This window comes from Typopeltis vanoorti, chromosome 4, assembly GCF_054136105.1.
Source record: "Typopeltis vanoorti isolate ZY-2024b chromosome 4, IOZ_Tvanoo_1.0, whole genome shotgun sequence".
Classification (NCBI taxonomy): domain Eukaryota; kingdom Metazoa; phylum Arthropoda; class Arachnida; order Uropygi; family Thelyphonidae; genus Typopeltis; species Typopeltis vanoorti.
This window is the reverse complement of record NC_143552.1, coordinates 46,426,961-46,453,489: the sequence shown is the minus strand read 5'-3', so window position 1 is coordinate 46,453,489 and position 26,529 is coordinate 46,426,961. Positions and strand designations below refer to the sequence as shown.

General features: G+C 35.0%; 1 protein-coding gene across 1 annotated transcript in view; it reads right to left on the bottom strand.

Annotated features, from left to right (window-relative positions):
* Positions 1-26,529, bottom strand: part of LOC150107279 (actin-binding LIM protein 2-like) — a 508,439-nt gene that overhangs the window by 146,066 nt on the left and 335,844 nt on the right. Inside the window, exon 10 of the mRNA XM_090391129.1 lies at positions 10,741-10,906. Within this exon, the coding sequence (XP_090247255.1) occupies positions 10,741-10,906 (166 nt within the window). The remainder of the gene's footprint in view (positions 1-10,740; positions 10,907-26,529) is intronic.

The window sequence follows — 26,529 nt, the reverse complement described above, 5'->3', positions numbered from 1 at the left end:
ACTTAATGTACATGTAACCCTGCATTAAACGTTTTGTTTTATTGATTCCAATTTGGTGTTTGCCTGATTCTCTTTCACTGCACTGCTCATAAAGTTTATCGGACCTTGCGGGAGCATTAAATATTAATTTTAAACTCGGCCTGTAGAAAAGTGAGATTGCTAAAGTTAGTTGATGATTGATTCCACTATATTATACAGACTAATCTGAATACAGGGTGGCACAGGATAATATAAATTTCTCTATATTTAGATCAGTAATCAACCAACAATTAATTAAGAAAAAAATGGATAATTTAAATAAGAATAACATTCCAACAAGATGGCGGATTCAGAGCCAGGATGTATGATCCAACACCACTCTTCAACTAATAGGCTGTGGGTTTGAATCTTGCCATGGGCATGGATGTATGAGATTGTTTTTAGGTGGTAGATGAATTTCATCGCTTGGGTTGAGACCACTGCTTTGTTTGTTGAAAGTCTGACATTGCTTGAAAAATTCATGGATGGAGTCAAAAGGAAAAAAAAAAAAAAGTTATCCAAGTGAACATCTATAATTGCAAGTCCACCGTGTGCAGAAATGCAGATTTTCACAACAAATCATATCAAAGCATTGAATAAATGATAAGCATGCTGGCACAGCCATGGATGTCTCAAAGCATGCTTCCATATTTCAAGAGGGTCCTTTTTTGTTTTCAGAGAACTCAACAAAAAAAAAAAAACAAGAAGAAAAAAAAATAATAATATGAAAAAAAAAATCCTTAGTACACCCATAGTACTATAGGCTTACAACTTTTTACGGATGAAAGTTGCATAAAAAAATAAATAACTGCCAGCCTAGTTGGCCAAGTTGGCTCACTCTTCAACACAGGCTGAAAGTTCAACTCCTTCTGTGGGCATGAATGTTTGCATCTCTTACATGAATGTCTTCATGTAAGAGATGAATTCATCACCCAGCGTGAGACCACTATGATGCTTATAGAATGCTTGAAATGGCTTGAAAAAATTCTATATCAGATCTCCAGATTGCGTAAAAAACAAACAAAAGAAAAGAGAAATAAACACAGATTCCTAGTCTACTCAGTACTAATTCTATTATAGGTTTATGACTTTTCATGGATGGACTCATATATAAGAAGAAAAAAAGGAAAAAAATAAAAATTATCCAAGTGAACATCTATAACTGCAAGTCTACCATGTGTGCAGAAATGCAGATTTTCACAACAAATCATATCAAAGCAAAGAATAAATGACAAGCATGCTGTCATAGTCATGGATGTCTCAAAGCATGCTTCCATATTTCAAGAGGGTCCTTTTTTGTTTTCAGAGAACTCAACAAGAGAATAAGTACAAAGGTAAAGGGTACAGGAGTAATAATATAAAGACTTAACTAATAAAACATGACCTCCTGCCTCTGACTCAGACAACCTTAAAGATTTTAAGAGAACACTTAAGAGGAAATAATTTCAGCTAATTTCACTTAAGAGGAAATAACTACAGAAAATATAATCTCACGATGCACAAGTATGGTAATATCAATATGTATCATGTATTAAGAAAATAAAGAATGTTATATTTCACAGTTGTTTAATTTCAATTATATAATATTAAATAATACAGACCAATTTTAGCAATTAAATCTTAACAAGAAAAAGGTGGAAAAAATAACGATTGCTATTAGAGTTGGTGAATAAACTGTGATACTAATAACAGATAACACCTAAATAATATAAATAAGAGAAACATAACATAAATATTCTACATGATAACATCTCCAAGAGATTGAAAAATAGTAATGAAGGTAAGATGATCTTAAATCTTCATTCTAATGATTACAGTATGTATAATTTTTTTATAATTAAAAAAAAAATAATGTGCTTGGAAATGCTGATAATTGCCAAAGTGCCTTAAATCTTAATGCTGACTGTTATAGAATGTCTAATAATAATAATAATATTAAAACTAATATTAATAACAATACTATTATTATCAATATTAATATTATATTTCTATTAATATTTTTAATATTATTATTTCCTGAATAATATTAAAAAAGTAATACAGGTATCCCTCCCCCATATATCAAAATCGCGTTAATCAAATCTAATAATCAATAGTAAAAATTACAATATGTCCATTATCGATTACTGTATTAATAATTCGTTTTATATGGTACTATTTTAGGAAAGATAAAAAATGAATGCAAAGTAAATGTTTAATAAATACTTGTACCCACATTATTTACTGCAATTTTTTTATCAAAAGAAGTTTTGATAAAAACTAGAACTAAAACTGTTCAAGAGTCATTTGAACAGTTTTAGTTTTTTTTTTATCAGCATAAATTCTACGATAACAAGCAAGATGACTCTCCAGACCTCGGCAAACAAGCAATAAAACATAAAGAAAAAACATTGCAAATATAATACATGATGGTACAAATTAAGTGGATATTGAATCCAACATTATTTCATAGCCGAATATAGAAACTAGAAGAGTTTTGTGCCAAATATATAGAAACTAAAAGTTTCGGCAGATGCAAGCATAAGCAACCTTATGGGCAACTGGTAGTAAAGGTGGAGTAAGCTCCAGATCACTTTCCTTAGTATTTTCCATAATGTAAAGCACATCTCCTAGAGCAGTGCTTCCCAAACAGGATGTCAAGGCCTGCTTTGGAAAAATTCAAAGATTTCATGCCCCCCCCCCCCAATACAGACATATATTATTATAATATTTATTGTATTTATATTCAATACAAAAGATAATACACACCAAGCATATTTCTTTCCGTGCATTGCCTCACCTGTGTGCACTATCAATGAAACATTAATTTAAAGCGAGAAAAACTTGGCTGTTTTAAATGAGCACAAGATTTTGCGTTTGCAAGTTATTTTGTGCTTCTTATCAATACCTTTGAAATGAAACATATGAATAAGCAGATATTTACTAATATTCATTAAGCACCGGAATCCACAGGAAGCAAAATGTGTGAACCAATCTGTGATTTTTTCCATTAAAATATAAAATATAACAAAAAAGAAATAAGAAATAATACGTTTCTTTTAAGATAAAAAATATCTACTTAATCTTAAAACATTTTAAATTTGTTTTCATTATTTCATGGCCCCCCCTAAACAAAACTAATGGCCCCCAAGGGGGCCACAGCCCACAGTTTGGGAAGCACTGTCCTAGAGGACATGTATGATAAATATTGAATCCAACATTATTTCATAGCTGAATATAGAAACTATAAGAGTTTCATGCCGAATATATAGAAACTAAAAGTTTCGGTGGATGCAAGCATAAGCAATCTTATGGGCAACTCGTAGTAAAGGTGGAGTAATCTCCAGATCACTTTCCTTAGTATTTTCCATAATGTAAAGCACATCTGCTAGAGGACATATATGATAAATAAGCCTTTGGCTCTCTATTTCAGTAATACATGATGGCTTATTTATTTTCAGTTACAATCTAGAAATCATTGAACAAAGAATAAAAAAAAAACACAACTAAACCATACTATACTGATATCGGAAGTCGCGGTATCTCTCAGATACAATTTACTGTCAAATATCACAAACCTTTTTACATAACATGTGTTAAACCAAACTGACAGCAAAAAAAAAAAAAAACAGTGTGTAATATCACTCTAACTTATGACCTCCAAACTATACACTGAATTGTGTAAGAATATTTATATTAAACATTTTGCATGTATCTGTCAGATCAGCTACGAGCTCTGCAGGGTTAAAGGTGTGTTAATCAAAACTCTTGCTGCATATATCAAGGGATTAATTTTGCAGTGTTAATCAAATCCCGCGTTAAGCAAGGGATACCTGTAATCTGCTTACCCATAGTTGAAAAATTAACAAAGTTTTAAATCTGCCAAAATATGGCAGGTATATTTAGAAACATAAAATAAATAGTCTAACCTCCATAACTCAGTCATTAAGATATCCATGAATCAAAAGACTCACTGTGGGAAGTCCAACTATCATAACTCATAGCACTGTGGGAGGGCATGCACATAACTCATTAAACCATGCCTTAAAAATGTATTCATTGTCTCTGCATCCACCACACTTTCAGATAATACATTCTGATCACCCACCACTCAGCACTGGAACTGCAATTTGCATTTCCAAAATTTTCTTCATACTCAATCCAGAGACCAAATACCATGGTCAATTATCTCTGGACTCCTTCCAATATCTTTTTGCCATTCTGAAAAGGTGACCAAATCTGTGTATAATCCATACATGGCCTGATCAAGGTGGCCCTACACAATGGACCTATAATCTCTTTATTTCTACATGCTACTGTCCCCTGCCTCATTGCCATAACCATTGTGCTTGTCCTCACAAATTTAACGTATCCCCTAAATTTCAGGGCCTTATCACTCATCTATCCATCGATTCACTGGACATCATCACATGCCATATAGTCACCCCATTCTGAAGTATGCTGAGTCACAGCATACCTCAGTTTACTGATCAACCTGCCACCTATCCTAATTCTTGTCTTGAGCTCATTCAATGATACATGCATGGCATGACATCCTCAGTATAGACATCCTTGCCTAACTCCCTTGCCAACCTGAAGTCAATCTGTTAAACCAACACCTGTGCTTATCATAGTTTCTTGTTCACTGTACAAGTCAGCTATCAACCTGATAATGTGTTGCCATTATAAATATCACAATTTCACATGCTGAGCACAGTCTTTGGAGTAATCTATGAAACACATTACCATAGGGAGTCTAAATTCTTTATACTTTTCAATGATCTATCTAAGACAAAAGATGTAATCTCTAGTATTCTTTTCAAACACCTACTTGCCTTTTCAAAAACTTGCTTGCTCCTCAGGCATCTCTGCCTTGACTTTGCCCTCAATCAGGAGTAGAGTCCACAAGACGGCCTGTGACTAGTGGTGTACCACAAGGATCTGTTCTTGGACCACTGCTGTTTAATTTGTTCATAAATGATATAGGAAAGGATCTGAGAGGAACAGTTCATTTGTTTGCGGATGATGCGAAGTTGGGTAGGGCAATAGTGAATGCAGATGACGTCAAAATTTTGCAGGATGATTTGGATAGATTGGAGGTCTGGGCTAGGGAGAATGGATGTCAATTTAATGTGGCAAAATGTAAGGTTATGCATTTTGGGGTGAAAAGATGGGAGGCAGTTTACTGCATTGGTGGAACCGTGCTCCAGGAAATTGATGAGGCACGAGATTTAGGAGTGTTGGTGGATAAGGAATTGAAATTTAGGGGACACATTGCAAAAGTGGCCAAATCAGCTCATCAAATCACTTGGTTACTGAAGAATACGTTGACAAGCAGAGACAAACAGGTTATTGTTCCTCTGTATCGAGCCTTGATAAGACCTCATCTCGACTACTGTGCTCAGATTTGGTCACCTAGGTTTCTTCTTGATGGGGAGGAGGTGGAGAGGATCCAGAGGCGAGTGACCAAGATGATAGCAGGTCTGTGGAATGAACCGTATGAGAACAGGTTGAGGATTTGTGGGTTGCAAAAATTGGTTGATAGGCGGAGGAAGGGAGATATGATTGAGACATTCAAATTACTGAAGGGTTTCTATAAAATTAATTCAGAAGATATTTTTGAGAACAGGGCTGGTTGTGGGAGGACTAGGGGACATCCATGGAAACTGGGCAAAAGTGTGGTTAGTAAAGGTGTTAGAGCTGGGTTCTTTACTTTTAGAGTAGGGAATGAGTGGAATGCGCTCCCTGAGTCTGTGGTGGATGCTGTGACAGTGAATGAGTTTAAGGCGAGGTATGATAGATACTGTATGAATGTCGAATAGTTGTGATGAAAATGATTTGGGGCCTCCCTCGATGAGTCTAATGACTCCCTGGAGTTGCCCGTAATAATAATAATAATAATAATAATATTATCACCCCCAATATCTTTTTTTCATCTTTTCTAAGATATTCCCACAAAGTAGAAGTGAGACTGTCACCTCATCTTTGTTTCCTGAATTATAAACCTTACACTTTGCACTACTGAACTGTCTGCTCACCTAGTGTATTCAAGTTTATTTATAAAACTACATCTACTTTTCTCCTCATAGTTTCTTCACAACCGTGCCTTATCTGCAAACAACAATATAAACCATTTATCAGCATTTAAACCTCTCTTAATATCATTAACATACAAGGTAAACAGCAACAGTTTCAAACCAGACTCTGGGTTACTCTACTAGTGATTTCCTCTTCTGAGATCTTGTACTCATACAATTTGCTTGTCAGCATATATATCAAAGGCCTAGAATCTAATTAAAAAAAAAAAAAATGATGTTGCTCCCACACAAAAGGTTATTTGCAAACCTATAGAATATTTTGTACAAAGATGGGCTAAGGATTTATATTTTTTATATTTTATAAATTTTATATTTTTGATATTTTAATTTATTTTTTATGAAGTCTGGAATCTCTGCAATAGACACCAAACATGAAACTTTGTCAAGCCATTTCAGGCCTCCATTAAGCAGAGCAGGGCGATGAAATTCATCTCCCACCTAAAGATAATCACAAACATCCATGCCCATAGTAAGATTCAAATCTGCAACCTATTGGTCGGAAAGCAACTTCACTAATCACTCTACCAACCAGGCTGGCAAATATACTGTTTGCATTTCCCATTTCTAATACATTTATCACCTTGTTGTGATACATAATCAGACTATTAAAATACAATTGTCCTTCAGCAAACTTATGATATCCATCAAAGAGAATGGTGCTGTTGTCAACCTAATGATGGATCTTTGACCTTAACAATCTCTCCACTATTCCAGACAGAAATATTATTATTATTGTAACCTCCATGGAGTCAGCAGACTCACTGCGGGAGGTTCATTCAATTGACAACATATTTATCATACCAAATCTTAAAATCCTTAACACTCCTTGCAATAACAACACATTCTGGTAATGAGTTCCATTCATAGACAATTCTCCATGTAAAAAAAATTCTATGCATCACATCACATCCCACTTTGCCACATTCTTACACAACTTCCAGGGATGGCTTCTGATTCTTCTCCTCTCACCCTCTACTCTTTTTATAAATCTACCTGGATTATTATTATTATTATCATCATCCAGGCTTCCATGGAGTCAAAAGACTCAGTGTGGGAGGTCGTTTTCAGGAAACACAAAGTTTATCATACCACTCCTTGAACTCACTGACCGTTTCTGCTCTAACCACTCTCTCAGGCAATGCATTCCACAGTTCAACCACCCTCCATGCAAAGAAACCACTCCTCACCCTATTGTTCACAGCTTCCTTCCGTAATTTCCAGGGATGGCCTCTTGTCATCGCTCTTTCCTGCTGTTCCACCAGTGAAAGAACTATCCAATGTCTATCCTGTAACTGCCTCTCAACAGTTTAAAAGTCTCGATCATATCATCTTTCCTTCTTCTATCCACCAAACTATGTAGTCCACATTCCCTCAGTCAATCCTCGTAACTGACATTGTACAGTCCTGAAACCATCTTTGTTATCCGCCTTTGTATCCTTTCCACAGTTAATTTATCCCCTTCAAATCCTGGGGACTAAATCTGAGAACAATAGTCTAAGTGTGGGCTGATCAGTGTCTTATACAATGGAATGATAACTCATTTATCTCTGCAGGTCAGCGTCCTTCTCATCATTGCAGCAATCCTCTGGGTTACCTTCACCTCCTTTGCAATATGTTCCCTAAGTTTCAGGTTTCTATCAATTATCAACCCCAGATCTCTTTTCTCCCCTACTTGGCCAACCAGGCTGACTAATCAAGAAAATCTGTCTGGAATCCAACAATATAATTTCTCAGCTGTTTTCAGGGCAGTGGTGTCACATCAGGTGAACTTACACCTAAAGATAACCACAAACATCCACGTCCACAGCAGAATTCAAATCAATAATTTTTTGGGTGGAGAGGGGGCTATGCTAACCACTCAGTCAACCAGACTCTCTAATCAGAAAACCTGTTTAGAACATGACACAACTTTTCAACTCCCTTCAGGTTTACAATAAGAAAAGGTTGGTCTCACCCTAAGTGATGAAAATCCATGCCAGTGAATCAAAACTTAGTCTGTAGGTTAATGAGTGGGATCCATTCACTTAACTGAGCCAACAGGTTGTTAATTTAAGATAATTTATTATTACTGTGCCTACTCTTCCAGGGAATCTGAGGACTCAACAAGGAAGGGACTCTTTCAATCACTGAAGCATAAACACCCATCATATCTTTCCTTCAACATATTCACTGAAGATGCACTTAAAGCATCTAATTATAGCCTATTCAACAAACTCACCACATGCAACAAGAAGAATGTGGACCCTCACATGCCTCTTAACTATACCCTTAGCCAGCTTCCAGGAATGACCCCCCCCACACACACACACAAAGATATATACATTCTACTTCCACAAGCCATAAGGTACAAAAATCTTGCTTGTTTCTATACTGAAAGACCTGCTTACTAATTTGTATGTTTTTATCGTATCTCCTCTGTCCATTCCTCAAACTTTAAAATTCTCACAATAACACAAAAAAATTCAAAAATGTTGATTAAAACACATCATGTTAGTGTGCGACTTTTAAGAAATGTTATGGCACAAATCCTTAAAACAACAAGTGTCACCCCATTTTCTCAGAATCCAGGTGAACCCACCCTTTTTTTTATGTGACTCTTGTCCATGAAAGGTTGTAAACCTATATTATATTAATACTGATATTGAGCTAACATTAAAAATCAGCAAAAAAAAAAGTCTTATATTTTTTTTCGTTTATTATTATTATTCAGGCCTCCATGGAGTCAAAAGACTCATTATGGGAGGTCCTTCCTAAGAAACACAAAATCTATCAAGACTCATCGAAGGGAGGCCTCCCCCCCACTAAGAAACACAAAGTCTATCATACCACTCCTTCAACTCATTGACCGTTCTTGCTCTCACCACTCCATCAGGCAATGCATTCCATGGTTCAACCACCCTCCATGCAAAGAAACCACTCCTCACCCTCTTGCTTTCGTAACTTCCAGGGATGGCCTCTTGTCATCACTCCTTCCTGCTGTTCAACCAAGCGAAAGAACTCCCCAGTGTCAATCTGTAACCACCTCTCAACAGTTTAAAAGTCTCAATCATATCACCTCTCCCTCTTCTATCCACCAAACTCTGCAGTCCATATTCCCTCAGCCAATCCTCATAACTATCATTGTACAGTCCTGAAACCATCTTTGTTATCCTCCTTTGTACCCTTTCCACAGTTAATTTATCCCCTTCAAATCCTGGGGACCAAATCTGAGAACAATAGTCTAAGTGTGGTCTGATCAGTGTCTTATACAACGGAATGATAACTGTTTTATCTCTACAGGTAAGTGTCCTTCTCATTATTGCAGCAATACTCTGTGTTACCTTCGTCACCTTTGCAATATGTCCCCTAAATTTCAGGTTTCTATCAATCATCAACCCCAGATCTCTTGTCTCCCCTACTTCCTCCAGTATAACTCCTCCCATAGAGTATGCAGTGTCCCATCGATGTTTTCCAAACTTCAAGACCTTACATTTTGCTGCATTAAACCGACACCACCATTCATTTGCCCATCTATCTAGCTTATTCAAATCCTCTTGCAGGGCTGCCACATCTGCACTATTACTAATAATCCTTCCCAGCTTTGCATCATCTGCAAACAACTGAATATCTCCTTGCAATCCACTGACAATGTCATTGATATAAAGGTTAAACAATATAGGTCCCAGTACTGAGCTCTGTGGAACCCCACTTGTAACCCTCTACTTCCTTGAAACTGCCCCACCATACACAACTCTCTGATACCTATCAGACTGCCAATCCTGAATCCAGTTGACCAATCTGACATCCAGACCCATGTGCTGCAACTTAAATATCAGCTTATCATGTGGCACCCTGTCAAATGCCTTTGCTAAGTCTAAGAAAATGGCAGTATATGCCTTTCCCTCATCTAATGCTCTTGTAACTTTATCATAAAAGGCTAGCATATTGCTAAAACAAGAGCGCCCCTTCACAAATCCATGTTGATTCTCACAGATAACATTACCCTCATCTGCCCAATGCTGTATATATCCTTCACTACTTTCTCCAAGATCTTACTAACTACTGATGACACACACAAACTGGTCTATAATTAGACACTTCCAGTCTGCTACCACCCTTATGCAATGGCACTATCTTACCTTCCTTCCATTCCATGGGCATCTGACAATTATATAATTTTACTAAATATGCATGAACAAATTTTTGCTTGGACAAATTAAGGCTGCTTGATTATCTTTTAATTGTTCTATTAATCTTTATATTCTAAAATATATCTGGCCACATTTTATTTTTAAACAGATATTTTTTGTCACTAGACTGTTTTACATATCCTGTGTAATTTGTTTTTCTTTCTGACAGGTTTCATTAGTATTACTAAGTTACTTATGGAAAAGATTTTTTTTTTTTTTTCATTTCAAATCTGATTTCAAAAAATATAGACGTGTATATGTGTGCGGCGGACTGGTTAGAATTAAAGCCAAAGCAACCACAGCAATGGAAGCTAGACCTAAGTTTTCAGGAGGAAAAATTCCGGACAAACTCTGTATAAGACCAGTTGCCTCACCTAACTGAAAAGCCCTCATAAAGTTTTTCACATTTGAAATGGAATTCATATGTAAGAAGCATGAAATACAACACAACAAAACAGAAGTTTAATTAAACTAACCTGGTGGTCTATGAAACTGTGGAGACTTGGGAGGGTGAGGCTCAATAGGTCGTCGAAGGTAACCTTGAGTAGGCTCTGCTGTTAAATAACTATAAGTGTATACTCTGCTGAGATCTGTGATGAGTGGCTCCTTGTCAAGATAAATTCCTGGACTAACTCGCCCAAACTATTAATTATGGTTTTTAGTGTAAATTTCAAATATAACACATGTTTGAAATTTAAAAATAACATAAAATTATAGATTTTCATAATTTTAAAAACTTAAAAAAAAGCATTTCACTTTTTGATTGAATGTAATTAATAACTTCACAAATTAATAAATTTAAATTTATTATCTCTGATGATATTCTGATAGGTTCACACCATCAAGATATCAACAAAAAGTACACATAAGCACTAGCTAAAATAAACAACTTTATAACTTTGCTATTGCTTCCATAAATGTATTCAATTTAGAAATTATAGCAAAAGTGATCTAAAATATTGGTGATAATGGCCTACCATTATCACCAATATTCTTTCTTTCACATTTAAACAGTATCAGCAGTTATTATGATAAATTAATGACACTTTTATATTAACTTATATTTATTACTTTATATTATTAAATATATTACTTTATGATAACATGGAATATGTTATCATAATTAGCCATAATGGATCAACAATAATGTTCATTTAGATATTGCCAACATCTTTAGAAGCTAATCCTCCAAAATAAATGAATATTCCACACAGCAAAATAGCAGTGATTAGAGGGCTACACAACAACAGCAACAAAATAATCAGAACATTGGTACCATACAAGAAAAATTAATAAACATTTAAATGATCAAAAAATCTATTATATCATATTATAGGTAGTGATTTAATTTACATGCAAATGAAAAAGGTTTGCAAGTTATTTGAAAAATATTACTGGTCAAGCCAGCTAAAACATGTAATGCAACCCCCCCTCCTCCTCCACCTTCAAGACATTAAATTTCCAGAATGTAAAAATTTAACATCCCTGCTTTCCTACATCTCATAGCTGATGGCACAGTCCATCTTAAAAACTTACCTAAAAGCCATAAAAAAATCTCACTCTACTAACAACTCTTCTTATTTAAAAGGGTCCATAAACTTTGAAACACTCACAGAAATTCTGACTCTACAATCAACTTTAATATTAGTCATGTTTTACCAATATACTACTAAAGGACCATTTCGCTTTTGTCACCAGGCATTTATTTAAATTCATTGTTCATTCATTATCCCGCAAATGAGGAAAAAGTATGAACAAACAGAAGACCAGTGCTTTGTGTCCCATCTCTGCCTGTTCATACAGTAGAATATAATAGTAGTTCCTCAATTATCTGATCATGTTGAGAAAACAGTTTCCTTGTCCGATCAGTGGGGATACAAATAGTATAACACTTAATTTTTACCATAATGCTGTAGCAGAAGTCAAGTGACACACGAACCCATTCAAGGGTTGGCTATTTGAATATCAGATAATTAAGAGATTACTGTAAGAAAAAAAAAGTAAACAGTTGAATCCTTTGCTTATTTCTTATATAACTTATATTATGATCATATAAGTTCAAATTTATGCAATGAAATAAATTTAATTTATTTCAAATAAAAAATAATAAATTTAAATATCAGATCTTATATGATCTGATATTTAGCCATTTTTATTTTACTTGCAAGACCAACTCAAAGTTATGTGCTTATAAACATTCAAGAATATGAATGAATGAAATGAAACGAGCAAGAGAGTTAGTAGTGGTTGTGAGAACAAATAATTTACTTGGACATAAGAATAATGTAAGGATAGATACCAGGAGGATATGAGGAAAGTAAATGATAACAATATAGTGAGAAAGGTTGTCAGTATGTTACCAAGGTATAAGAATGATGAGAATCATGAATGGTATGCTGGTAGAGCTGTATGAGAAGGCAATACAATTTGTGGATGTGTGGCATGTATTTGAGGGAAGAATGGATTTGTACAAAAGTGATGGATTGCATTTGAATAGCTTGGGATTGAGTGAACTGGAGAAATTGTTGCTGGAAGGAAGTGTAGTGAGTGATGCAAGCAGGAGAACAGAGGATATAAGATGTGAGTGAAAGATAAGGAGACACTGAAGTGCTTGGTAATGAAAGTAGTAGTAGCATGAGAGATGAAGAGAGAATGTGAATGCAAGAGAAACAGGGAGGAAGACATGGTAGACAGAGAGAGATAGCACAGGGAAAGTGTATTTTGAAAGTAGTAATGAAGGAAGAAAGTAGTAATGAAGTAGTAATGAAGAAGTTGCTAGAAGGAGGTGTAGTGAGTGATGCAAGCAGGAGAACAGAGGATGTAAGATGTGAAGTGAAAGATAAGGAGAGCAGAATGGATGACACTGAAGTGCTTGGTAATGAAAGCAGTAGTAGCATGAGAGATGAAGAGAGAATGTGAATGCAAGAGGAACAGGGAAATGGGGAGGAAGACATGGTAGACAGAGAGAGATAGCACGGGGAAAGTGTATTTTGAAAGTAGTAATGAATGTCTACTGGGATGATCAGCATAGAAATGGAATAGATCAGAACGTGAGGGGAGGGTAGTTGAGATTGAGATGATATATAGAGTAAACAGTAATAAAAGTGACTGGGCAAGGGCAGGTGTGATGGGAGAATCACAATAAACAAGTGGCTTAGGTAGGCCTGTTTATAGACCTAAATGTGAACTGATGTGTTTACTTATAAATGTCAAGAGCATCAGAAGTAAAGGAGATGAAATTGTTTCACACACACATTATCCTTTCTAACCTCACAAAGAGGACCTCACATAAAGAACAATAGTCCTACTGATGATAACAGGGACAATTATGTCTGCATAAGGTAAACATGTAAGAGGGAAATAGTTGGAATAGTTTTCAGGCAGTGTGGTGTGAGATGGAGGTTGACAGTAAGAGATATTTTGTTGGATATTACTATAGGCCAGGGAATGTGCATGAAGAAATGTATAAGCAACTTGGTTTAGTGATCAAGGTAAAAATGATTATTATTCATTTTTACCTTGATAACAGTAGTAGTAGCATGAGTAGATGAAGAGAGAATGTGAATGCAAGAGGAACAGGGAAATGGGGAGGAAGACACGGTAGACAGAGAGAGAGATAGCACAGGGAAAGTGTATTTTGAAAATAGTAATGAATGTGTACTGGGATGATCAGCTTAGAAAAAATGGAATAGATCAGAAAGACTGATGCATCGTAAAGCATCAGTCTATACTGCCATAATTTTAATTATGGCGGTATAGACTGTAATGTAAAGATAGCATTTGGGAATGAGGAAAATTAATTGCTTGCGTTCCTGAGAGACTGAGTGCAAGGATCAAAAGTTTTAGATCTGATAGTCAGGAGTTGAGCAGAAAGAAGTAAATGCTGCTTGGGAACTCACAAAGAGATATTTAACATCATCAATACATGAATGTATTCTGAAGGTCAAAAGGTTCAATAAAGGTGTCAAATGGTTGAATAAGGAGATTAAGCATGAAATCTGGAGGAAGAAGAAGGTACTTTAGAGACAGCACACAATGAATAATGGTAATAATCAGTTATATAAAGAGTATAAATTGAAGGCCAAGAGAGTGACTCAGTTGGCAATGACAGCAAAAGTGCAGTACAAACAGAAATTAGCAAATCAGACTGAGAAAAACCCAAGTGAGTTTTTTCAACAAGTAGCAAGCTGAAAGAAGAATGATTAGAGCAAAATGATATTAATGGATGACAGTAACAGATTGGTAACTGTGGTTAAAATATAGTGGTTTAAAAAATAGTGGTTTTCCTTACTGATTATAATGATAAAAAAATCAGAAAACAGAAATCAACTTTACTTAAATGTATTTTAATGAGACCTCTGTTGTTAAACACTCTCTACTAATCTGTCTTGTTTCAATTGTATTACTCACTGCTATTCGCATGCAGGAGTCTATTTGGAGTTTGTTGTTTCCTTTTAATATTTACCGTTGTGCAAAATCCCTTTTCACATAAATATGTAGAAACAAAAAGCAATAAATTTTGTATGGCAATGGTAAACAGGTGGGATATTCCCTCCAGATATGTATCCAAAATTTAGGAAATAAATAATGTTCTTTGTTTTCTCATTTTATAAAGGCATAAATTTTAAGGAATAACAAATCAATATTACAGCACTGAAAGTTTCGAAAAGTAATTGCACTCAAGTAGCACTTAACATCGTTAAGTTCTATGGTACAAGTATTGTTTAAAACTTCAGACAATCACTCCTATCACATGTACAGTAGGCAGATATCAGACTGGCAGTGTTGCTAACAGTGAAAATTTGACTTGTGGCACCACCATAAAAGAAACTACTGCATTATACTGCATAATTCAGATTACAAATACAAAATGATACAAGTTTGAAACAAAGCAAAATAAAGAGCAAAAAAATAAATATTTTTTTTAGATATTTCAAAATTTTAGAAACTAGAAACGCTCTATAAATTTTCTGCAGCCCCTAGGGGGCCATGGTCCACCAGTTAAGAATCACTGCATTATGGGAAGGGTTACTACCAGTTTAGACCTTTATTGAGGTCTCATCAGTGGGAATAAGACCAAGAAGTGATACATCGAAGTAATGCAGAAGTCATATTTCCATATACAAGTAGCCAAAAGGTGTCACACTAACTGGTCTGGGTAGTGACCCTTCCCATAAGGATATGTGCTTTTGCCTTATGGGATACTAAGGCAAGTGATGTTAAGTCATTAGCCTCTATATACGAGCTACCCAGTCATGAAGTTACTTCATGTGCAAACTTTGTTTGCTTACGCTTGGATAAAGGATTAAATCAAGAATATAATAATATAAAACTTTAAACCTCTGTCTAAAGTTTAACTTTACCCCATTTCCCTCTCCATTTCCCTGTTCCTCTTGAATTCCCATTCTCTCTTCATTTCTACAAGTCAGGAAGCATAGAGGGTGAAGAGCAGAAGATATTTAGTTAGTCAAGCTTGGCAAGTGCAAAAAGAATAATTGTTATTGTAGATTTTAACTATAGTAGTATAAATTTGGAAGAAAAAACTGCATGTAGTAGTAAGAGTATGGAATTTCTGGAATTCTAGAGGGATAAATGTCTTAAACAACATTATAGTAGAAGAAACACAAGGTTCAAGAGTTTTAGATTTGGTCATAGCATCAGATCTGATTAGAACTGAGATAGCATCTCTGCTCTCAGTTGGAGACAGTGACCATGTGGTTTTGACTTGGAAGATGAACAGACATGCAGGAGTATCAAAGAAAAAGGAGTGTATAAGGAATTATAAGGCAGGTGATTATAATAGTCTTAGATATCAACTTAGGTCAGTTCCAATGAGGGAGCAATTGGAAGATATCATCAATGTTTGAGAACTTGAACAAAGAATATTTATTATCCAGCAATAGCAAGTTATATACCACAAGTGAAGAAGAAAACACAATTTGGTGTAAAGTGGATACCAAACAATATTAAAAGGGGAACTGCAGGGAAAAAAAGAGATTATGGAAGAGATATAAAGGAGAGGGGTGGAGAACAGATATATGAAGAATATAAGCCTCAGGCGAGGAGAGTGACTAGTATGATAAGGAAGGCAAAATTGGAATATGAGAAGAGATTGGTCCTGAGATCCAAAGAAAATCCTAAGGAATTTTTTTTGCTATATGACCAGTAGAAGGAGAATTGAATTGCCACATAGCAAAAAAATTCCTTAGGATTTTCTTTGGATCTCAGGACCAATCTCCTTCTCATATTCCAGCTGAGTTGTTCAATGAACACTTTATTGGGGTATTTCATCCTGGAGAAGTAGGTTTTAATACTAGAGGGATAAAGCACTTTCGAGGTTTAGAAGTGCAAGAAGAGAGAGAGAGAGTGTTTCAAATATTGAGTAGTCTGGATGTCAATAAAGCAAAGAAACTGAATGGGATTTTGCCATGGGTTTTGAGAGAATATGTTAAAGAACTGACAGCTTCATCAGTACTATGAGAGCACATTAGTACTATGCATGTTCTTTTTTTTTAAGGTTACACAGTGTTCATTATGAAGAATTTATGGAGACAAAAACACACACATTCGAGTAATTGCTCTACTTTACTTATAATTATGAAAATAACACTTGATTTTTCGACTTTTGTATCAAGATCGTCATCAGGAAAAATATGTATGTACATGACACAAGCTACATGACAATATTAATTACTCTACTTTACTTATAATTATGAAAATAACACTTGATTTTTTGACTTTTGTATCAAGATCGTCATCAGGAAAAATATGTATGTACATGACACAAGCTACATGACAATATGCAAAAGTAAGATAAATCTAAATGATTTTTGTAATAATTTACCCTAGTCTGACCTCTGGCGAAAAAATAAATAAATAAAATGAAATAAATTTTTTATACATATCAATATAATGATATACAGATGATAAAAAAATCTCTAAATAAATGAAAAAAAAAAAAAAACTATTAGCGAAACTACATTAAACACATCTCTAGAGTGCTATTATATTAAGGTTTTCTTGTGTTGGGGTTCTGCCATGTTCTGGATGTCATATAAGTCCTCCAGATTCTTGGAATTACTAATGCATCATTCTTGTTTAGATTCAGATGATGTTTCAGCACCTCAGAAGTTTCCTTGAACTTTCTTTCAGACCAGGTTTTGGTGGGGTGTAGGGACTTTGTGCCTCTGCACATTTTGTGACATGTTTGAAATGAAGTCTGTTTTACCATAATGGAGGAATTTAATGTGCAATTTATGTTCGTCTTTTCTTATTGGGACAGTGTGCCATATTTCCCCTATGTAGGGCAAGTTGCAGGTGCACTGAATTTTGTAAACCCCTTGGTAGGGAAAGGAATCCCTTCCATGCTTACTGTTTATTGTTTCTGTTATTTGAAAACAATAACTCTCTTACTTTTCTAGTCCCACATCTTCCCCCAGGCTGCCCTTCATTCATGGTCTACCCCAAACCTACCCACACAGGATAATACATGCCAAAAAATTCACCACATCCAACACAAAAACTATGGGTCATCAGCATAACCAAACATAGAGCCCTAACAATCTGCTACAATGATCAGGTGCTGAGAAAGGAATAATAAATTATTAGCCAAGCGTTTTTAAAAAATGACTACAACAAAAAAACAGTTCACAAAGTCCTCCACAATAATACCATTAAAAGTAAGAGATTAAAAATTTTAAATTAAAAAAACATTAAAATATTACAAGAATGCCAGTCATACCATACATTATGGGAATGCCAGAAAAGTTGGATAGAACACTACATAAATACAACATCAAGGCAACCATCAAACCTTCTGCAGAATTAAAAAGTATGCTCAGCATATCCAAAGATCCCCTTCCCTACCTAGGGTTTACAAAATTCAGTGCACCTGCAACCTACCCAACATAGGGGGGGAAACAGGGTGCACTATCTCAATAAGAAAAGGCAGACAAACACCAATGCCCCATTAAATTCCTCCACTATGGTAAAATAGATCTGTCAGACCATGCACTTCAAACATGCCAAAGAATCAATTTGAAAGGCACTAGTCCCTACACTGCACCAAAAGCTGGTTTGAAAGAAAGTTCAAAGAAGCTTCTGTGATGCTGAAAAATCAACCAAATTTAAACATGAATGATGCATTAGCAATTCCAAGAATATGGAGGATCCATCTGCAACCTATATTGCATCCAGAACATGATGTCAGAATCCTCAACACAAGAAAACCTTAATATAAGAGGACTGTAGAGATGTGTTTAACCTCTCTACCAGCTGAGGTGGATGAAATAGTGAGACCAAACTGCACTTCTTATCCATGTTATTCAATAGCTGTTACAGAATCGTATCCAGATTTAGCTAGATGTTTATAGATGTCATGGCCAGTTGGAGGGTTAATGTAGCTCCACTAATAAATTTCATTATTATTTTTAATCATTTGCATATTATTATACTTATATGTATAAGAAATTTATTTTATTTTGGTAATTAATTTATATTTGTGTATAATTTTTAATTTATTATTATTGTTTTTTTTTTTTCACCAGAGGTCAGGCTAGAGTAAACGATTAACAAAGTATTTATTTATTTTTTATTATTATTATTATTATTATTATTGCACCCTCCATGGAATCGGCAAACTCACTGTGAAAAGTTCATTCAACTCGCAACATATTTATCATTGTTGATAAATATGTTGTGAGTGGGATGGAGAACAAAGGTTCTCCATCCCACTCGGCATCTTGTCCTTTCTTTCAGTAATCATAAGTTAAGTTCATATGTTCTCTTTTGTGGTCTTCCTCTTCTCATTCCCTCAATCTTCCCTAACATAACTGCCTTTTCAATAATTCATCAGCTTGCATAATATATCCAAAGTACATCAACTTTTGTTTAGCAATCATTGCCTCCAAGAAGGATTCTGTCTTTATATTCTCAAAAACCTTCTTATTGGTCATTCCTGCAGTCCATGGGATTATTAATAGTCGCCTCCACATCCATAATTCAAATGAATCAATTCACTTTGTGTCTTCTTAATAATCCAGCTTTTACTACATACATCGCCACTGAAAGTACTTTGACAATTCTAACTTTCATGGCCTTACAAAGGTGGTCTGAAAAGTTCTCGGCATTGACCATAGATGGCAACACTATTGGCCAGTTTTTTCCCCCCCTAAGTTGGCATGTCTGTCATAAGCATTCATGTGAAATTGCAAGTCGTTCTATCAAGGAGCTTGTTTTATACAGCTGTCTGAAGCAAAAGTGTTGTCTGAATCCACTGAAATGGATAAAATCGAGTATCGTATGGTTATAAAATTCTTTGTAAAAGGTTTAACAGCAAAAGAAATTCATACGAGGTTCAAAAAAGTTTATGGGCACTCTTCTCCTTCATTTTCAACATTTAAGAAATGGGCTGCCGAGTTTAAACGTGGCCGTACCAGCCTTGAAGATGATCCATGTGAAGGATGTCCAAAAAGTGTAACAACATCAAAAATCATTGATCAAGTGCACAATTTAGCATTGGATGACTGGCAAGTCAAAGTGCGTGAAATTGCTGAGACTATGCATTTCAAAAGAACGCGAACGTGTAGGATATATTTTGCACGAAGAACTGCAAATGAAAAAGCTTTGCACAAGATGGGTGCTGAGCTTGCTCACAGCAGATCAAAAATGCACTCGCACGAAAAGCTCTGAACAGTGCTTGGAGCATTTTAGCAAGAATAAAATGATTTTGTGCACTGATTTATTACTATGGATGAGACTTGGATTTGCCATTACACACCAGAATCCAAACAGTAGTTAAAACAGTGGACAGAAGCCGCTCGTTCAGTGCTGAAGAAGACAAAGTCAGTTCCATGAGCAGGAAAGGTCATGGCATCGGTGTTTTGGGATGCTAAAGGCATTTTGTTTATTAATTATCTTGAAAAGAGTAAAACATTAACCAGGGAATATTATTCCTTTTAACCAGACTAGGTGAAAAAATTCACAAGAAAAGACCTGGTTTTCAGAAGAAAAAAAATCATCTTTCATCAGTACAATGCACCCGCCCACAAAGGTGTTTTAGCAATGGGAAAAATAAGGGATTTGCACTATGAATTGTTGGAACATCCACCCTATTCCCCAGATTTGGCTCCCTCTGACTTCTATCTCTTCCCCAAACTAAAACTTTTCCTCGCTGGTCAGCGTTTTTCTTCGAATCAAGAGGTGATTGCAGCTGCAGAGAGGTATATTGCAGATCTTACTGAGAGCCACTACAGGGATGGGATAACGGTGCTGGAGCATTGCTGTAATGAATGTATCAGTCTTAACCCTGCAGAAGTCGTGGCTGATCTGACAGATACAAACAAATTGTTTAATATAAATATTTTTACACATATCCAATATATAGCTTGGAGGTCATGAGTAGCTGCGCATGCACATATTACGAGTGATATTCCACACTGTTTACGAGGTCAGTTTTGGTTTAACAAGTGCTATGTTAAGGTGTGTGACATTTTATAGTAAATTGTATCTGAGAGATACCATGACCTCCGATGTCAGTATAGTATTGGTTTAGTTGTGGTTTTTTTATTTACCATTGAAAATGGCTGGAAAAATATATCGATTGGATAATCCATCAGATGTTGAAGAGATTCAGTGATTTTGTTACTCGAGTCTGATGATGAGAATGATAGAGTCGAATGTGAAAGTGATATTTGATACTAAATTGTATCTGAGAGATATCACGAACTCTGATGTCAGTATAGTATTGGTTTAGTTGTTGATTTTTTCTTTGTTTCTTTGTTCAATAATTTCTAGATTGTAACTGAAAATAAATAAACCATCATGTATTATATTTGCAGTGGTTTTTTTTTTTTTAAGTTTTATCGCATTTTAGCACATACTAGTAATGAATGTATCTCTCAGATATACGCGACCTTGCCTCCAGTTTTTTCAACCATGACCTCTGCAGAGTTAAGGGAGATTATGTTGAAAAATAAAAATAATTTTGAAATTTTAAATTCGTTTTTTCATTGTTAGGCCGAGAACTTTTCAGACCACCTTTGTACATTTCCATCTTTCATAATTTTTTGCCAGGTTTAACACTGCTTTCTTCCCATGACTATGCTTCTTTTAATCTAATCTTCACATTTACCATCATTTCTGATTCTGGACCCCAGTAAATCATAATTTCAACAATTTCTATTTTATCTCTCCCTCTATTTTATAAGTTCATTTAAATTGCCAGAAGTCATCACTTTTGTTTTGCTGATGTTTAAATTAAGCCCAGCTTTGTTATTTTCCATCTTTACCAATAGAATCAACCACTCCAGATCTTCCTTAGTTTCTGCTATGAGGACTGTATCACCTGTATATCTTAAATTATTTATTTTTCTGTCACTAATCTTAATTTCAGTAGGATCTTTGTCTAAATCAGCCATTCTCATAATATATTTACTATTAATATTAAAAAAGTTTTATTGTCTTCTACTCTTTTTATAATCCCATCTGGATTAATCCAATAAAATACTCTCACTAAGTTAAATGTCTCTATCATATCACCTCTTTTCCTCCTATCACCCAAACTCTGCAATCCACATTTTTTCAACCTCTCTCCATAGCCAGCATTCCAAAGTCCTGATATACTCATCTCTGGATCCTCTCCAATGTTTCCACATTATAGTGAAAACCAGGTGACCAGATTGATCACAATAGTTGCAGGTGTGGTCTGACTAGTGCTTTATATAGTGGCACAACCACTTCCTTCTTTGTATATTTTAGAGCACTTCTTATCAGAGCTGCACTATGATCACTTGTAATATGCCCTCTAAATTTCAGTCTACTGTCAACCATCATTCCCAAATTGTGAATCTCATCCACTTCCTGAAGTATGGCACCATCAATGTAGTACACAGCCTTATATTTCTGCACTCCAAAATGCAACATCTTGCACTTATTAAAACTATGACCCCACTCCTTTGTCCAAGTCAAAAGTCTATTCAAATCTTCCTGAAGGAAATTAACATCAGCAGTGCTACTTATAATTCTCCCCAAATTTGCATCATCAGCAAACAACTGAAGATCCCCAGTCAGTCCACATAATATATCATTTATAAAGAAGTTAAACAGCAGAGAGCCCAGAAAGAACGGAACCCTGGGGTATGCCACTGGTTATCCTCCTTTTTTAAGCCACTGTTCCATCATACACAACTTGTTGATATTATTCAGAGAGCCAATCTCCAATCCATCTAACCAATATACTATCTACTGCCATCCCCTACAGCTTGTACACAACTTATCATGTGATAATCTATCAAACACTTTTAAAGTTCAAGAACATCACTGTATATGATTCTTCCTTATCTAACATACTCATTACCTTATCATAAAATGCAAAACAAGGCCTACTCTTTACAAATCTATGCTGACCATCATAAAGAATGCAATGTCTATCAACCCAATCTGGTATTCTATTCTTAACCAATCTTTCCTAATCAACATATTTATCAATACTTTGACTGCAACTGCAGTTATACAGACTGGTCCATAACTGGAAACTTCTGTCCTAGAACCATACTTGTGGAGTGGTACTATTTTGTCTTCTTTCCACTCCTTATGAACCCTACCCACTGCAAGACTTTTATTAAATAACCAAGTCAAGGTAATAATAGCTAACTGTTGTGCACATTCCTTAAGAATACATGGCGATATGTCACCCATTCCCACAGCCATATTAACATCTAACCCAATCAACACCTGATACACCTCTGATTCTTTCACTTCCAATTCTCCTAATACTTGCCTCCCTTCAATATAAATTTAGATTTATCTTACTTTTGTATAGTATCATGTAGTTTGTGTCCTGTGCATATGTATATTTTTCTGATGATGCCCTCAATATAGAGGTTGAAACATTGAGTGTTATTTTCATAATTATAAGGAAAGTAATTATTCCAATGTTTTTTATCTTCATAAAGTCTTCACAATGAGTACTATGTATATGTGTAACCTTTCTGATGCTGATGTTAAAAAAATTATATCAACCCATGAATAATAATTGTTTTAAAATAGAAGAATTGTTAATAATATCACTAGTTTGTATAAGAACTTGGTCAACAATATATAAAATGTTTGAAACTCTGTTATACTTTAAAACCCACTATCTACATTTTGCCTCAGCCAATACTTTTGATAACTGCTGAATGTAGACAGAAAGATCACTGCAATGTAATATAATTTCATTTCAAAAGTTCTGATCAGTTTTAATGAATTTGAATAAAAATTTTAGTAAGCATTAAAGGTTAGTAGGTTGTTATCCCACCATCAAGGATGGTATGGAATCAGTGTTTAGGTCACTGATAGTTCCATTCCTCCTAATCAAGACTGCAAGACTTGATTAGGAGGAATGGAACAGTACTATCATCAGCAAAATGAATAGAATTTGAGGTCAGTGAGAGAAGGCCATGTAAGTATACAAGGAAGCAGATGAGTGAAATAACACAACTCTGAGGAACACCTGCATTAATAGGAAAATCTCAAAAGAGAACATGCTCCACCATAACACACAGTGAACAATCCAACAGATTACTGGCAATCTAATTACATAAGATGAAAGGCTGACAAGAGATGGCAATTTGCTGAGAAGTCCTCGATGTCAAACCCTATCAAATACCTTGGAAATGAAATGTGAAGTGCAACAGCATAAGTTTCTCCAAACCTTTCTCAGGCACATGCTGATAGGTGGGTGAGAAGATCTGCTGTGTGGATCTAGGGAACTCTTGGTGACCACAATCAGCTGACTGTATTCCAGTTGTTGGACAAGCTCACCATTGACTAATCAACCGTTACTTTAGACAGCACTAATATAAAAGCATCAGATTGACAGTAGACACTTGTTTTTGAAATTGGATATATATATATATATGGACATGCTTCAAGGCTGTGGAGTGGATGCTGGATGAGTATAATATAGAATAGAGATGATAAATGAAAGACATTTGTTCTACAGCACATCTCTTGAACACAAATGGTGGGATACTATTGGACCAGAAGTCTTTTTTTTTTTTTTTTTTGGTAGCTATGTTTTTAAGATTCTCCTGATGCCTTTCCAGAGAAAGACTACAGAAGATAGATTACGCAATGTTCCAGGTAAGTTTGAGTTGATTTAACCTGGTCATCTAGGAAGGAATTGGATGAGAAGAATGATGACAGAAGGTCCGATCTTTAGCTCATGCTGTCATTTGGGTGTAAGAGAGATGCAGGATCACAGATGGACAGGAATTGTACTCAACACCTTTTGCAAGAGACCTAAAGGAATGATTACCATTAGTACAGAAGACAAGTTCTCTACATTTAGTTCTTAACAATACTAATGATTGTCTTGTAAGTGTTGTAGGCTTCAGTGTAGGCTGTGTATAAAGCTTGAATTTTTTTGTTTCAAACCACTTACAATGTGTTTTCTTTCTACCCTTAGACTGCCCTGGCACATCTCTTGGAAAACTATGACTTGGATATTGGGCAGGAATTTTGAAAAGAGTGGGAAATGTAGATCCATTTAATCAAATACACTTCATTATCAATATTTCATACATAAATTAGATATGAAATCTTCAATCTTCACTGACAACTGAGTTCAAAGTAATAGTCTGAATTATGTGTTCTAAAGATACTGAAAATCAAAATTCAGTGAAGTGGAATAATCTCACTCTCTCATTATTATTTAAAAAAATAAATAACTGCTTGCTAATATTTTTTCTGTAGTGCAGATGTTTCTATTATTATGGGTATCTCCATGGAGTCAGTCGACTCATTGCAGGAGACCCAAACTATCAAAACAATATCTATCATATCTCTTCTTGAATTCATTTACAGATGAAGAACTCACAACTGAGTCAGGCAATGCATTCCACTCATTCACCACACTCCAGGCGAAAAACCTCGTTCTCACACCCTTGTTAACCACACTTTTCCTTAATTTCCAGGGATGACCTCTTGTGCTTCCATCATTATCACACAGCTGAAACGTTTCCTCTGCATCAATCTTATAAAAACCTTTTAGTAATTTAAATGTTTCTATCATATCTCCTCTCCTCTGCCTATCAACCAACCTCTGCAATCCACAAGCTCTCAATCTATCAATGTAGAGAGCATTTTTTACATCACTCACCAACATAGAGGTGACCAGACTTGAGCACAGTAATCCAAATGTGGAAATATCAACGCCTCATAAAGGGGAATAATACTCTTTATCTCTGGATGTTAGTGTGTTCCTCAATAACCAAGTAATCCTATGTGCAATCTTGAACACCTTAGCAATGTGTCCCCTGAACTTCATCTCCCTATCCACCAACACCCTTAAGTCCCTAGCCTCATCAATCTCTTGGAGTGCCGTTCCATTGATGTAGTACACAGTTGGTAATCTTTTAATCCCAAAATGCATAACTTCCCACTTTTCCACATTGAACTGACATCCATTACCTTTTGCCCATTTTGCCAGCTTATTTAAATCATCCTGCAAACTCTCAACATCAGTTTGATTTTTTATTGGGCTACCCAACTTTGCATCATCAGCAAACAACTGAATATCTCCCTTTAAGCCATTTCCTATATCATTTATGTACAAATTAAACAACAATGGCCCAAACACAAACCTGCCTCATCCTGGACTCTACTCCTCCGTACACCACCTTTGCCTTCTTTCCACTCCCTAATTCTTATAATATTTAATAATTTATTTAATAAAATATTTAATAATATTTAATAATTATTATATAATAATATAATAATTATTATATTCTTATAACAGAAAAATCTGAAATATAAGAATAGTACAGATTTTTCTATTATATTTTATTTTACATTTTAAATGATTAAAATGTGAAAAGTGAATTTCTATTTAAAAAAATCATGTATCTATCAATATTATAAGCATATTCTCAATAATATCTACTCGTAATCATACAAAGCATGTATTACATTGAAATAAGTATTAAGATATCCCCTGTTTTAAAATGAAATCTAATTATATATAAATATATATTTATATATATATTTTGTTGCCTGTACTGATCTAAGGCAAATATCTTTGCTTTATACTGCAGTTATAGGCATAAAGAGAAGAATCACAGATTTTGAAATCTGTTATCATGCCTATCCATTTGTGACATTGGTACTGCATCATCCAAAATCAATAGTAGGGTAATGTTATGAACTAATGGAAAAGTGGGTCCATATCAGTTAAGAAACATATGCAGAAAGCTAACAAGAGAAAAAAAAAAAAAAAAAGATGC